Source organism: Lynx rufus, unplaced genomic scaffold (genome assembly GCF_022079265.1).
Source record: "Lynx rufus isolate CCGP_SWC_20201006 ecotype Redwood Valley unplaced genomic scaffold, mLynRuf1.p SCAF_5, whole genome shotgun sequence".
Lineage (NCBI taxonomy): Eukaryota > Metazoa > Chordata > Mammalia > Carnivora > Felidae > Lynx > Lynx rufus.
In genome coordinates this window covers 10,170,490-10,185,172 of record NW_025814867.1, presented here as the reverse complement: position 1 = coordinate 10,185,172, position 14,683 = coordinate 10,170,490, and the positions used below count along the sequence as shown (strand labels likewise).

Genomic DNA, 14,683 nt, shown 5'->3' with positions numbered 1-14,683 from the left:
GCTGGGAAGTGGTCGATGAATGGCCATTCCCGAAGTAGTGAGAAGTGACTAGCTATAATTGTTTTCTTTTCATGTAGTACATAGAGAAGATACGAATTTCAGATATACTCAGGTATAAGAGAAAAGTCACATTAATTTCTCTTCTGTAATTGAAATATAATGGATAGCACAAGTCTCTAGTCTATCAAATGGAAGAAACATACTCAATTTAGGATTTCTCTCCCATTTCTCTCGAGCTTCACCTGAATTTGGGGGATTTTGTGAACAAAAGTGACTTAGTTATGTATTGCTGTGTAACAAACCATTCCAAAGTTTGTGGCTTCGCACACAATGGTTTATTCTTTCTCGTGGCTCTGTGGGTTACCTAGGTAATTCTGTTCCACATAACGCCAGCCAGGATCACTCATATGACCTTGTTCAGCTGGAAGGTAGACAGAGGTGCCTCAGTTCCCTTTACTGGCCTCTCTTTCCGTGTGGTATTTCATCTGTCAGGCCTCTCTCCATGCAGAGCTGGGATTAGGGTGAAGTGAGCAAGGTACCCAGAGCACAAAATTTAAGGAGGCACTCACTCTCAGAGTCATGCACATGTGTTTTTCTCTCAGCTGATACCCCTGACCTTTTTGGGTTCACTCTGCGGCTTTATGTCATTTTAGGGTGTGAGGGAGCTCTCTGTGGCTCTCTCAGGCCTGTTAGCCAAGACACGTGGCCATTTCTACTCTCGGGCATTGCTGTCTCCCTGGGCTGTAACTAGGAAACAGGGCCCAAACTCCCTCTGCATTCGTATCCCCTCCAAACTTATTTGGATTTCTCACCCCAAAGTACAGGACCTGCCTTTCTCTGAGATCCCCAGTTCTATTCCTTTCTTTATCTGGAGAGTCTGTTCTGGTCTTGCGGGGGGCGTGCGGGGAGGCAGAGTTTCCCCCTCTCATACACGCCCTATCACTTCTAGCTGCCTCAGGCCCCCTGCAATTCCCCAGTCTTGTGTCCGCATCCTGGAGAAACCGCTGTGCTCTGCTTGGGATCCCCTCACCTCCTCACCTGGTGCAGGTAGACTGAAGATAAAAATAGAGCTGGTCATCTGTTTCCCTTCTCTCAAATCCTGTGTCCAGTGTTCTGTGTCTCTTGACCTGCCGTCCAGTGTCTGAAAACAGTATGTTTCATATGTTTTAGCCATTTTTCTAGCTGTTTACACAATAGGAGGGGCTAGTCGGCTTAGTCTGCCATGACAGAAGTCACTAAATTTGTCTCCTTTTGAAAAGCATATAGTTGGCTTTGTTTTTAAATTCAATCTGTGAATTTGTGTTTGAGGATGTGATTTTAACCCATTTTAATTTTTACAATATTTGGGAATATTTTGATCAGCTAAATTAATAGTTTCTATTTGCCATGATTTTTCTTTGCTCCTTTTTCTCCGTTCTCCTCCTTTATATTGGCTGGGTCAGGTTTTATTTCCCTCTCTTCTATACAAGTTTGGAAGTTATATATTCTATTTTAGTGGTCACCTGTACTCTTTTAACATAGAGTTTCAGCAAGTCTAAAGTCAGTAGAATTCTTTATTATCCCTTAGAGCAATAGGATACATTTAAAGTTTTGCTTTGTTTTGTTTTAGTAATCTCTACCCCCAATGCAGAGCAAATCTCTGCTCAAATTCACAATCCTGAAATCAAGAGTCGCTTGCTCTCCTGACTGAGCCAGCCAGGCACCTCGAATAGTTGAGAATGTTTAATTCTGATTCCCCTTTTTGTGTCTTCCATGTTACTGGACTCTAATATTTGTCTATTACAGCACATTCTTTTTACAAAATCCTCCAAAATTAACCCTCCAAATTCACCTTTTAAAAAATTAGTCAATATCCCTTTACTTTGGCCAACGTATTTAAAAATGTCTTCCTTCACTGTTCCTTCTCGCATCTCAATCTCCCCTCTGGGTTCAGTTTCCTTCTTACCAAAATGCGTCCTTTAGTTCAATAAGACTACGTGGATGGTAAACTCCCTGTGTCTTTATTTACTTTGGAATCTTTATTCTGCCTTTCTCTTGAAGGACAATTTCCCTAGGCATAGAATTCTTGGTAGCTGGAGGCCATGAAAGCCCATTGTCATTGAACATCCATTGTTGCCAAAAAGAAATCTGCTATCAGTTTGATTGTGGTTCCTTCCAAGTTATGTCCTTTCTCTCTAGAAGTCTTTTCAGATATTCTCTTTGTCTTTGGTATTTTGAAGTCTCCCTGTGATGTGTCTAGGTATTGTATTTCGCTTTATTTTTCCTACTTAGGAACTGGTATGCCTTTTCTTTCTGAGGACTTCAGTCTATACTTTGCCAAGGACTCACTCCACGTGTTGCCTCTCCCCATTGTTTCAGTTCCTTTCATCTAAAATGCCTCATCGGGAAGCCTGGGTGGCTCAGTGGGTTGAGCAACTGACTCTTGATTTCAGCTCAGGTCTGATCTCAGGGTTCGGTGAGATCGAGCCCTGCGTCAGGCTCCCTGCTGAGCACAGACCCTGCTTGGGATTCAGGATTCTCTTTCTCCCTCTCTCTCGGCCCCTCCCCTGCTTGCATATGCTCACTTGCTCTCTCCCTCAAAATAAATGAACTTTAAAAGTAAAATAAAATAAAATGTCTAGTCAGCCTATGTTAGACCTTCTTTCCTCTGCAACTCTTAAAGTTTCTCAATATTTTGGGCTGATAACTGCATAGTTTCTTCAAATCTGCATTCCATCTCATTAAACCTCTTCAGCTACACTTCATTTGCCATGAAACCTATTTTAATAATTGTAATTTTCATTTCTAGCAGCTCTTTTTTGTGTAAAACCCCCTGTTCTCTTTCTTTTTTTTAAATGTTTATTTATTTATTTTGAGAGAGAGTGAACAGGGAGAGGGGCAGAGAGAGAGAGAGAGAAAGAGGGAGAGAGAGAATCCCAAGCAGACTCCACACTGTCAGCTCAAAGCCTGGCGTGGGGCTCAAACTCATGAACCACAAGATCATGACCCAAGCTGAAATCAGGAGTTGGATGCTCAACCCACTGACTCAGCCATGCACCCCTCCTGTTCTCTTTCTTATATTATTTGTTCTTTCATTAAGATTTCTTGCTTTTCTCCTTGTAATAATATGAAACCTACTTCATCCGTTGAAAGTTACTCTATCATCTTCATTACTTCTTGGGACCCTAAGTAACGTCTGTTACCTCCCCCTCACAGTGAATTATTTCTCTATGTGTTTTGTATTTTTGTGTTGTTTCTGTAAGCTTTTCTTCGATGCTATTGTTTTTTCCTTCTTGTGGGAATTCTTGGGTTATGAAAGTGCTCCTACAGAATGGTTCTGCTTTTGATTCTGTGGAGCTTTGGGGGTGTCAGTGGTCTCTGAGTGGTACTTTATTGGTTTAGGATTTCCTGAGCACCTGAAGTGCTGGCCTTGTGTTTCAATTTTCTCATGATCGGTGCTTCCCCACCAACACATTTAAGGTCCAGTAGATTGCAAGCTTCCTTACCACTTCCCCAGCTTACAGATGGATTTTGTCTAAGTCTCTTATTGCAAACAAGGGATTCTTTTGAGGCTTCCAGAATTATACAGGGAGCTTCCTTGCAGCTTGCTGCCTTATAGGAGCCCATGTTTACAGCTTCTACACTCAACATTGGCCTCAAAATACCCTGCTTTATGCGGTCCCTGGGTAGCTCAGTCGGTTAAGCATCGGACTCGATCTTGGCTCAGGTCATGATCCCGTCCCGAGTCAGGCTCCACACCGAGTGCAGAGCATGCTTGGGATTGTCTCTCTCCCTCTCTTTCTCTGCCCTTCCCCTGCTCATGCTGTCTCTCTTTCAAAATAAATAAATATTTTTTTAAATGCTTGCTTTATGTGATTGGAAGTTTTATTAGTTTTCTATTACAAACATATACTTACTTATTGTAAAGAGCCTCCTTTTCCAACCTGCCACTCCCCATTTCTCATAGAAAAGAACTGTCAGAACTTCTAAAATGTTTTCTTTGCACATCCAACAATGTATATGCAAATATATGTGTATACATATGTGCACATATATGCACATACATTTTTATTAAAAGATGGACTCACACTAAACACATCTTTACATTTTTGTTAAGAGTATACCACTGTTAGGTTTCTAAATGTGGAATCATTGGGTCATAGAATGTGTACATTTAGATGTTTACAAATAATGGCAGATTACCATTTTAAAATGAATTCATTTACATTCCCACCAATGATGTGAACTATCCACCATTTCCCCATAGCGTCACGTCTACAAAGTTTTATCAGTGCATAATGTTTTTGCCAAGCTAATTAAGGAACACTATTATCTCATGGTTGTTTTTAGCTCCTTTGCTATAACTAAAAGTGGGGATGAGCATATTTTTCACATGTTTCCAGCCTTTCACATGTTCTTTTCTGTTAAATATATATTCATACTATTGCACATTTTTAAAAAGAGTTGTTTATGTTTTTTCTTTACATCTGTAAAGAGCTTTTTATGAATTATGTATATAGCATTATGTATGTAATATGTAATATTACATACATTTGTCTCCATAAAGGTATTATTTCATTTATATTAAATTAGTTCCTGGGCATGGGGACCTCCTCATCTGAGCATCCCCACATTTAAAGTCCTCACGAAAGCAAAATTTTTAACATGAAAACATTCACTAATGACTTGCCTTACTTAACATTGTTCACTTTACGCTGCCATTGGGTCACTTTGGTCAGACTCTTGAAATATAATGAAAATCAATTACAAAGTAAAAAGGCAAATTAACAAAAAATCTGGCATGTCATGAGGTTGTTGCCCACGATGTTAGGGAGCTGTTAGAAAGCCATGGCAAACAAGAATCTAGCTGAATTAGCCCAGTAAATGATTAAAGAAGAACAAATCGGTGAGAATGCAGACTAGTCAAAAGAGAATACTCAGAATACCAGTGAGAAGTGTCGAGTAGAAAGTGAAATCTGCAGAGGCCGGAGAAGGAGCAGCCCCAGACCAGGCCACAGGTGGAGGAATGAGAAGGATCTGAGCTTTTGTGTGTGTTTAGAAGAAAAGCTGTGGAGCCTGCTGATAAATTGGAAGCAGAGAGCAGTGAGGAAGAGAGAGAAGGCAAGAATGACGCTCAGGTATTTAGGCCAAGCACCTCTATGGGCGGGGTGACATTTATCAAGATTCCTCGAGGATGGCACATTTTGGGAGGAGAAACCAAAAGTTCGATCATTCCTAAACGTTGTCAGACTTCATAAAGTGCTTTACCATTTATATGGTGTTTGCTGTTAGTTTCTTATTTCCCCTATCACGAACCTAAACAAAATGCAAACATTACTGAAATACACGGCAGGAAAATGAAAGCCCCTCACCCACGGACGACAGTCAGTGACTGCTGCAGACCCCTGCTTTCAGCTCACTGGCTGAATTTCGTTAGCACTGGTATCTATTTGGTTTTAAATTTTTAATCTGTTATAAATTTTTTAATTAGGTCATATATTATGCATAATCTTCTGCTACTTATTTCACTCAGTAATAAATCTCAGACATCCTCTTCATATCAGCACACATCCTTTTTATGGTTAAGGAGTTTTTTTACTGCGCGAATCCACTATGATTTATTTATCCTTTATTTACATAAATGGCATTATATTGTATATATTCTTGTGGCACTTGTTTTTTTTCTTCACCAGTCCTACAGTCTGGAGATCCGTGTTTATACACGTAGCTCTGCCTCCTTCTTTCTTGTTGCCGGAGCAGTGCTGTCCGTTAGAACTTTCTCTGATGCCGGAGGTGTTCTGCAGCTCGGCTGTCCAATGCAGCGGCCGTTAGCCACATGTGGCTCTGATCACTTGAAATGTGGCTAGTGTGACTGAAGAACTGAATTTTTTGTTTCATCTTCACTAATTTCAACTTAAAACAGCTACATGTGGACATGAGGCTGCACTGTGTTGAACAGGACAATCTGTCATATTCCGTCACATTCCGTGGTATGAATATTTGCCACTTGTTCTGTATTCCCCCGTTGATGGGCCTATAGGTTATTTTTTTTTATTTTTTTGCTCTTGCAAATTAAGTCTCAAGGAACATGCTTGAACAAGTCATGTTAGTAGCTGTATAACTGTGTTATTGTACAGTTTTGTGTTAGCAGTTGAATACTGTTCATAACTGTCACCATTCTGCTCCTTCTTGACTCTTACCACTTCCTCCAACACTGTAAATTTCCAGGCCTCCACTCCGATTTGCATATGTGTATACAACCCTTTGCTTTGGCTAAATTTCAGGAGTGCTGGCCTTCTAGCTGAGCCTTTCATATCACAAAAGTCTGGAATGCCATACCTAGACTCAGGAAAGACCTTAGGCCCAGCCCCAGAGTATTAAACAAATCCTTCAGGTGCAATGGCCGAATAGCAATATCTTCAAGTCCCAAGAACTCAGGATAGACATACAGAACATAATAATGAGTAATAACAATAAATAATAATAAACAGAAAGCAATCACTAACCCCAAGGAAAGCAAAAAATTAAATAAGAAAACGTGATCATTACCGTGCCACATGTCTAAATAATCGCTCTAATGTAACCTGTGGTAGACAGGATTTTGTCCCCTATGCCCTTTGCTTGCTGCTGTTGTGCCTGGGACGACTTTATGATATGTGCAAAAGGGACTTTGCAGATGCAATTACAGTTATGGGACCTAAAATAGGAAGATTATCCTGGATTACCAGGTGGGCCCAATCTAATCACTTGAGCCCTTAAAAGCAGAGAAATTTCTCCAGCCGGGGTCAGTGAGAGAGATGCCGTGGAAGAAGTCAGAGAGAGTCACAGCATGCTAAGGGGTGTCTGGTTGGCTTTGAAGATGGAGAGGCCCAAGTGGCCTCTGAAACATGAAAATCACCCATCCAACAGCCAATGGGAAACAGGGACCTCAGTCCTTCCATTGGAACTGAATCCCTTCAATAACTGAATGAGCCTGGAAGTGGATTTTCCCCCCAGAACCTCCAGGTAAGAACCCAGGTCAGGCAACACCAGAACCTGGAGCAGAGAAACCAACAGAGCCTGCCGGACCTCTGGCTTACAGAACTGTGAGGTGATAAGTGTGTGTTGCTTTAAGCTGCTAAGTTTGTGGTAATTTGTTACAGCAGCAATGGAAAACTAATACACCACCTACTATTAATTCAGCTGGGAAATGGTAATGTAACTACACTGGGAAGCAGAGGGGTAATTCTGTTTGGTAAGGGGAGAAGGCCAAAATAAAACTAAATTCTCATGTTGCACGACAGGAAATTGAAAGATTATATTGAAACCTTAAAAATAGCAGCGTGGGCATCTGTAGAAATATGGCAGTAAATATTCAGAGAAACAGCTAAAAGTGTTCTAAGTGATTGCTTCTGGAGAGCCGGAAACGGGAGTGGGCAGGAGTGCGAGAGGCTGGCGAGCTTTTCATTTTGAGCCTTGGAGAGAACTATATGGTTTTCAAACGCACGTTCCTCGGTTCCTGCGGTAAAAATAAAGAACCGGTCACAGCACCGCCAGGGCACGATGCGCCTGCCTCTCTGAGGGCCAGAGCAGGTGGGGCGGGGGCTGCCCCTGCCTGCCCCCGGGGGATGGACGGCAGCCCCTCCTGTCTCATCACCAGGGTGGAGGAGAGCAACAGCAAGCTTCTGGAATCAGAGAAGAAGCTGCAGGAAGAACGGCAACGCACCGTGGTGCTGGAGCAACACCTGGAGAAGATGCGCCTGGAGCCTGGGAGGACATCAGTCTGTCAGAGAGCAGCCGCCAGGAGCAAAGCAGGTAGGGGCTGGCCCAGGGCCCCCAGCCGCAGAGGGTGGCCTTGCCGTTAACGGGAGAGCCCGCCAGCGGCAACCACTTCAGCCCCGTCCAGAAGCATGGGGGAGCGGAGGCCTCCATCGGGGCGGAGCTCGGCCTGCCCCTGCTGCTGGGCGTCTTCTTCCCCAGGCCTCCTCTTCAGAGCCAAGAGCCCCAGAAGGCCATCGGCCCACGTGGCTCTGACCCAGCCCACCTGTGAGCCCTCATAAAAGTGGCAGTGCCTCTGCTAAACGCTCTCAGCTACCACCACCACTGCCTGTCACCCCCACCCCAGCCCTTAACCCTCTGTCCCCAGCTGACTTTGTTTAGAGTTGGTCAGGAGGCAAAGTTGGCCTGCTGAGGAGGCCTGAACAGCAGCAGTGGCTGACCGGGAGAAGAATCCCTCTCTGCTTGCTACAGCAGTAGAGCATAAGCAGGGATGGAGTGGCTTCTCCGCAGGCGTGGGGACCAGGCTTCTCTGTCTTGTGTGCCGTCATGCTCAACATGCAGCTTCCATGGTCTAAGGTGGCCGCTTCGGCCTCCCCACCAGCAGCACGAAGGGCAGGAGGGAAGGGACGTCCTGCTCCTTACCTTTTAAGGGCATGGTCCTAAGTTTGCTCGTGTCACTTCTGCCTTCACCCCCTGACCACACCTAGCTGCACAGGGAGACTTTGTTGTCCTAAACGAAAAGATCTAGTGCCGTAACCCAGTCGTTCTCAAGGTGCCGTCCCTGGACCAGCAGCATCGGCCTCTTGTGAGGCTCTGGCCAGATGGGGGTGCGGGATGTCAGAACCAGAAGCCAAAGAAGGAAGAATCGTTAGTGTGGAGGGGCTAGGCCTGCCTCCCTCTGACGTCCCCATCCCAACCTCCTACAGGCTCTGGAGTGAGGTGCTACCCCCACTGCCCTGTCTCTCAACACTCCACTACATCCCCCAGCCGTCCCCTAGCAAGGACACTCAGACCTTTGTCCCCAGCCCAGATGAGATGAGAACATTTCAGAAGGATGTGCCAGAAGTGAGGCACAAAGCAGGAGTTGTACCCTTCTCCTTTCTCCAACCAGCAGGGCCCAGGACTCAAGGGGCCTTCCAGGAGCTGCTGAGAATCCAGGCTGGGGAAGGTCCCTGTAACTTACCCTGCTGACTCTCCTGGGCCCTCAGGAACAGGTCCTCTAGGGAGGTGGTATTTCTAGGCTTTGGGCTTACCTCCTGAGTAACCTAACCAGGGGGTGCTAAGCCACGGCAGGAGAAACCGTTTTGGTTCTGCCCAAATAGCAAGGGGCAGCTGCCTGAGAAAAAGTGTTCATGTGGCCTTTGCCACCTGCTGGCCTGTGACATGGGCAGAGCACCACCCCATCTGTAGAATGAGGAGACCTGATTCTGGAATTTGGTCCCTCCACAGCAGTTCTACTCCAGTGGGGAAGATGGATAATAACCAAACAAGCCACTAAAAGACATGCTAAGTCAGAGGAGGTGATTGGAGGTGCTGAGAGCGGCTGGTTTCCATCAGGGACAGGGGGCTAGTGAAGACCTCATGGAAGAGTTGACATCTGAGCAGAGACAATGGCAGGGACGGGGGATGAGCATACAGATACCCGAGGGAAGACAAGTGCAAGGGCACTGTGTGAGAGCTTAGCTGGAGGCTTGAAGGAACAGCAAGTGAGGCCGGAGTACAGCCGGCCAGAGGGGAGGGGAATATGAGGCAAGGTCAAAGAAGTGACAAGGTACTAAAGAGGTGGTCAGATCACATAGGTCCTGAGGTATAAATGTGAGTTCACCCAGCCTCACAAAGCTCTAGAGGCAAGAACTATCATCCTCATTTTACAGATGAGAAAACCAGCTCAGAGAGGTTGATGGTTTACCTGAGGCCACCCAGCAAGGGGGTGAAAGCCAAGTCTACTGACTCCAGGCGATTTTCCCTGGGCCACACTATCCCTGAGAACCACACCGCCTCTGAGGGCCTTTTCAGCACTGGTTTTCTGATGCTGTGATTGTGCCCAAATTCCCTACCAATTGGCTTTGATTTCCTTTTCTGAGCATTCTGTGGCCTCTGGCCCTGGCCACACTGGATCCCCTGTAGGTATGTAGGGAGCTGCTAGTCAGGGTTGGCTCTGGAGGTGGGGGGTCCAGTGGTGTGAGGGCATCAGAGGCAGTGATGGTCTAGAATCAGGCTCAGTGTGCAGGGCAGATGTCAGTCCCAGCTGCCTTCCAGAAACTTGTGAAGTGCAAAGTTGGAGACAATAACGAGAGGAACCACCCTGGTACAAGGCAAGCAGAATCAGGGCCATAGCAGACAGCACAGCCTGAGTCCAAGGGAACGCAGAGCAGGCATCAGGAGGGCTTCTAGAGGGAGGCAGCCCTCGTGCTGCATCTTAAAAAACCCCTTTTCTTTTTTTAAATTGAGGTATAGTTGACACACAATGTTAGTTTCAGGTGTCCAACATAGTGATTTGACAACTTATATGTTATGCTATGCCTTGTCCTTCATCTTGGAGGAAGTATAATGTTTCAGCAAATGGAAAAGCAGGAAATAGGCAGTGGAGGTGGGGAAGGAGGGGAGAAGGAGAGCATTTACACAGGGCCATGGCGTCATCACAGAAGGTGGCTGCCACTGCCCCACAGGTCTGCCCGCCTCCAACACCAGGCACAACCCGAACGGGAGTGAAAGGAAGGACCCCTCCTTCACCCAGCTCTCCAACGTGCCCGTGGAATCACAGATGGAGGAGCTGACCACCAGGTGCTCTCTTGCCCCACCTTCCTGAGGGTGGCATTGTCTGGGTGGAGGTGCTTCGATGGGCGGAAGGATCGTGTCCCTCCCCCTTTGACTTCTGTCTGCCCCGAGGTCGGCCTGCCTGGGTTCTGGGCCTGCGATTCAGCAACTGGCAATCAGAGGGCAGAGAGACCCAGCCATATCCCTGATGACCTCAAAGTCCCAAGAGAAGTTTTACCAAGTGTGGGTTGCTAAACCCTCTTTTCTCACTCAAACTTTTCAGGGTCAGAGACCATGGTATTCAAAGAAGGATGGGGAGGACCTTTACAAAGTAGTCCTCCTCCTTGAGGCAGCCAACATTCGGGGGGATACTGGGTGCCAGGCCCAGGGCTGTGGGTGGGCCCAGAGAACAATCCCACATGGTATTCCCCCAAGGGTCTGTGGGAGGAGGGGACGGGTCCAGGAGAACCCTGAGCCTAAAGAACAACCATGCCAGCAGCCCTGTTCCCAGCGCCCTTTACACATGCACGCACCCCCATGTATGCCCGCACGGCCACGCTAAGCCCTTTCTTCATGTGGCCCAGGCTGGCCATCCAGGCGGAGGAGAATGAGATGCTGAAGGCCGCCCTGGGCAGCGCCCTGCGTGGCAAGGAGGAGGACTTCCGTGTGTACCACGAGACCCTGGGCCAGGTGAAAGGGGTCTTCCTGCAGGCCCTGCGGCAGCAGAAGGCGGACAAGCACTAGGACGGTGGCTCAGTGTCAGCCTGGCTGGACGAGGCAGCCTTGGGCTCTGAGAGGAGGAGGCTCTGTCGACTCCATCTGCCCTAGCAGTCAGCCTGGGGCAACCAGCTCAGCCCCTTCTCCCAGAAGAGGTTCCCCGAGGGTGACCAAAGCCAACATCTCAGACCAGGAGGGCAAAGGAAAAACCCTGGCTGAGCCCTGCCGGAGACCCTGGACAGGCGCGGATACGGCAGGGGCGGAGGCCCAGCTGCCCGCTCAGCACCGGCGTGAGCTCTTGGACACAAGCCGGCTGTGAACAGACGGCGGTCCCCTGGGCAGGTGCTCACCACCCTTGTCCTAGGACCTAGCTGGGAGTCCCTGTCTGCCCACATGGCTCCATATGCACAGGCGAGCCCTTCGTGCTCCAGCTGGGAGCGTCCCTCAGGCCAACCAGCCCCACCCACCCCACCCCCCCTCACCAGGGCATATCCCCCCCATTCTCCCCTCCATGGCTCCATCCGTGGCCACCCCCAACCTTTGCAGCCTTGGGGACATGCCCGCTCTTCAGGGGTCTTCCTTAGATGCAGACCCTCAGACTTGTAATAATAATGATTATTTTCATAGTCGCCACAGGTCCTAGTGAGTGAGCATCTATTGTGGAAACCTGACCCCATCTAGTCCTTTAGTAACCCAAGGATTTGTCGGGTTACCCTATTTTGTAGGGTTAATAGGTTAATAGTAACCCTATTTTGCAGATGAAGAAACTGAGGCTGATAGAAAGAAGCTGGGCTAACATTTAACCCTCCAGTTGAGCAATTAGCCAGGACGGGAGTGCCCACCCTCAGCCAGCTGCTCCGGGGGTCGCCCCCGTTTGCTTCCAAAAAGGCTGCCTCTAGTGGATGCTGGTGGTGGAGGGCAGGTGCGGAGCTGGGCAGGAGCTCCAGGCAGGAGGATTCCGAGGCAGCCAGCCCAGGCAAAGGCATGGTGTTCCTCCCTCACGACCACACAGGGGAGCACTGGGAGGGCTGCGGCAGGAGAGCCCCCAGGTCCCTCTGGAACTGTCACAGGGTCACTCCCTGCTTCACTGCACTTACAGCCATGGGGAGGGGTGGCCCTAAGGAAAGCCATCCACAGCCACACACACCGACCAGACCCCCTGGCCACACCTGTGTGCACACAGGCCCACACAAAGGCACAGATGCACACAAATACCTACACCCGGGAGTACGCAGCCATACGTGAGCGGCTTTCACACCCCCAGACACGGGCTTGTGCTCACACTCCCACACGTGAAGACCAGTCACTAGCACAGTGACTCACAGATGTGGGGGCACATGCCGTGCAAATACCTCCTCCCGAAGGGAAGCCACCTGGGGCCCCTGGGACCCTGTCTGCTCAGGCCCTTCCTCGGGGATGGGGCCGTGGAGGTACTCTGTGTTGCCCCACAGTCAGGAAGCCCCGGACCCTGCCTGGAGTGACAGGTCTAGAGGCTCCTCGGCAAGTGAAGGCCAACAGGATGAAGCAGCGGTCCTGATGGGATCCTAAGGGTCCCTGGAAAGGAAGAGCTCTCCTCCAGTTCTTGGTGGAGGGAAATGGCCAGGCAGCGCCGGAGGGACTGAGAGGGTCTGTGCTGGGAGGGGACGTTGTGTGACTGTGAGGAGTGGGCCCAAGGCAGAGTCAGGACACCAGACCAAGTGATCGGCACCTTCCCCTGCAGGCGTGGGGGAGCCCCCGAGGGTGGTCTGAGTGGCTGTGTGCAGGTTCCAGCCCCTGGGGAAGTCCCTGGGAGGGACAAGCAGGCAGAGGACCAACTACCCTTCCTCAGGGATGGACAGAGTGGTCACGTCGGGGAAGCACAGGGTGGCATAACCCACACTCTAACCGCTCAAGGGTGGTTTTGCTGCCCTTCCTGGGTCAAGGGTGCATCTGAGAAAGGAAAGTGCGTCAAGTCACGGGGTCTGAATGGGGGTGGTGCCTGGGGCAGATCTCTCTTCCAATTCACCAGCTGTGTGGCCTTGGGCGAGTTACTTAACCTCCCAGAACCTCCACGTCCTCATCTGTAAAATGGGGGCAGAACTAGAAACCTCCGTCAAGGGCTATTGAGCTGTCAAAGAACAGCTCAAAGACATTTAGCTGATTATTCGGTTGCCATTCACTTCTGTACAAGGCACATGTATCAATAGATTGATTTCATTCCACAAAGATAAAACAGGATTTATATGAGAGAGAGAGGCCAGAAAAGACTGCCATCGGGCATAGTAAATCTTGTTTGCTCATGTTGGGGTCAACTGACTAATTGGCATCTTGCAGAGGTCAGTCTGGGCACTCACTCCTTGCTTAGGCCACCTGTGGACATAAAGACAACAGTCTCCATTTACAGATTCTACAGGCAGCCTTGAGAGCTTTGCCGCGGAGCTGTGTGCTGCGGCACCTGCCATCAGCACCCCAGCTTAGTTAGACCAAGTCTGCTCCATCCTCCGTCAGAATCCCTCTTCAGGAGTCGCTGAGTTAAAAAGGGTCGAGTGCTAGAGCAGTGGCTGGCACACAGTAAGTACTTAATAAATGTTAGCCCTTGGTATTACCTCTTACCGCTGTTAGTTACCTCTTGAGCCGCCCCACTGCCCCCGGCACGGGGGGTGTCGGGTGAGACAGACATGGCCCCTGAGCTCTAGGAAGTGCCCCGCCAGCCAGTGGGGGAGACAGACTCACAGGCCGCCATCCACTCAGCCGGCCGGCCATCAGGTGGGGAGTGCCACCGGCATGCCAGCCTCTTCAGGCCTGTGAGTGGTCCAGAGGTAGATCTGACTTGCTGTTTTCGGGGAGCCCCTGGTCAAGTCAGAGGCATGGCAAATAGGGCTGGGACGGAGTGGGAGGGGGTGGGGTGGGGGTGGGATGCACACAGAATGCAGCCCCTCAGAGCCTCTCACCTTCTCTGCTGGGGCTTCCAGGCTCGTTGTCCAGATCTGGGGTTTGCGGGGGAGGGGGCTGTCCATACTTCCCTGAGGAGTGGGAGGTGGAGGGTGGAAGGGGAAGGCCCAGGAGAGCCTGGGAGCAGGCTTTTTAAGGAAGGGAGGGGTTGTCAAAGGGGCCAAGGACTGGGGCCCTGAGGATCTAATGCAAGTGGGCCAGGTGGGGGGTAGGGCGGCCTAGTCTGTGCAGTTTAGGGACCGTGGCCCCTCCCGAGCAGCACCACCTGCCCCTGGGACCCTGAGGAGGGACTCCCCAGCCCCCAGGCAGGTAGGCAGCCGGTGGGCTGGACTTGCCTTTCACAGATGACAACGCTGAGGTCCCTTCCTGGGGCTGAAAAGTAGTAGGGGGAGGAGAGAGACAGGTGCTTGGAGGGCGGAGGGACAAGGACAAGTGAAGAGGCTGGGTTGGGGAGAGGCCTCACGTGAGGACTCTCCCTGGCCGCACCCCAGGCAGGTGCTGCGAGCCTGGGTGCTCAGGTTTCGGCACTGACAGGTGAGAC

At 49.4% G+C, this 14,683-nt stretch overlaps 1 protein-coding gene across 1 annotated transcript in view; it reads left to right on the top strand.

Moving 5' to 3' along the window:
• CCDC13 (coiled-coil domain containing 13) overlaps nt 1-11,238 on the top strand; it is a 39,772-nt gene extending 28,534 nt beyond the window's left edge. Inside the window, exons 13-15 of the mRNA XM_047098548.1 lie at nt 7,619-7,773; nt 10,407-10,521; nt 11,079-11,238. Of these exons, the coding sequence (XP_046954504.1) occupies nt 7,619-7,773; nt 10,407-10,521; nt 11,079-11,238 (430 nt within the window). The remainder of the gene's footprint in view (nt 1-7,618; nt 7,774-10,406; nt 10,522-11,078) is intronic.
• The last annotated feature ends 3,445 nt before the right edge of the window (nt 11,239-14,683 follow it).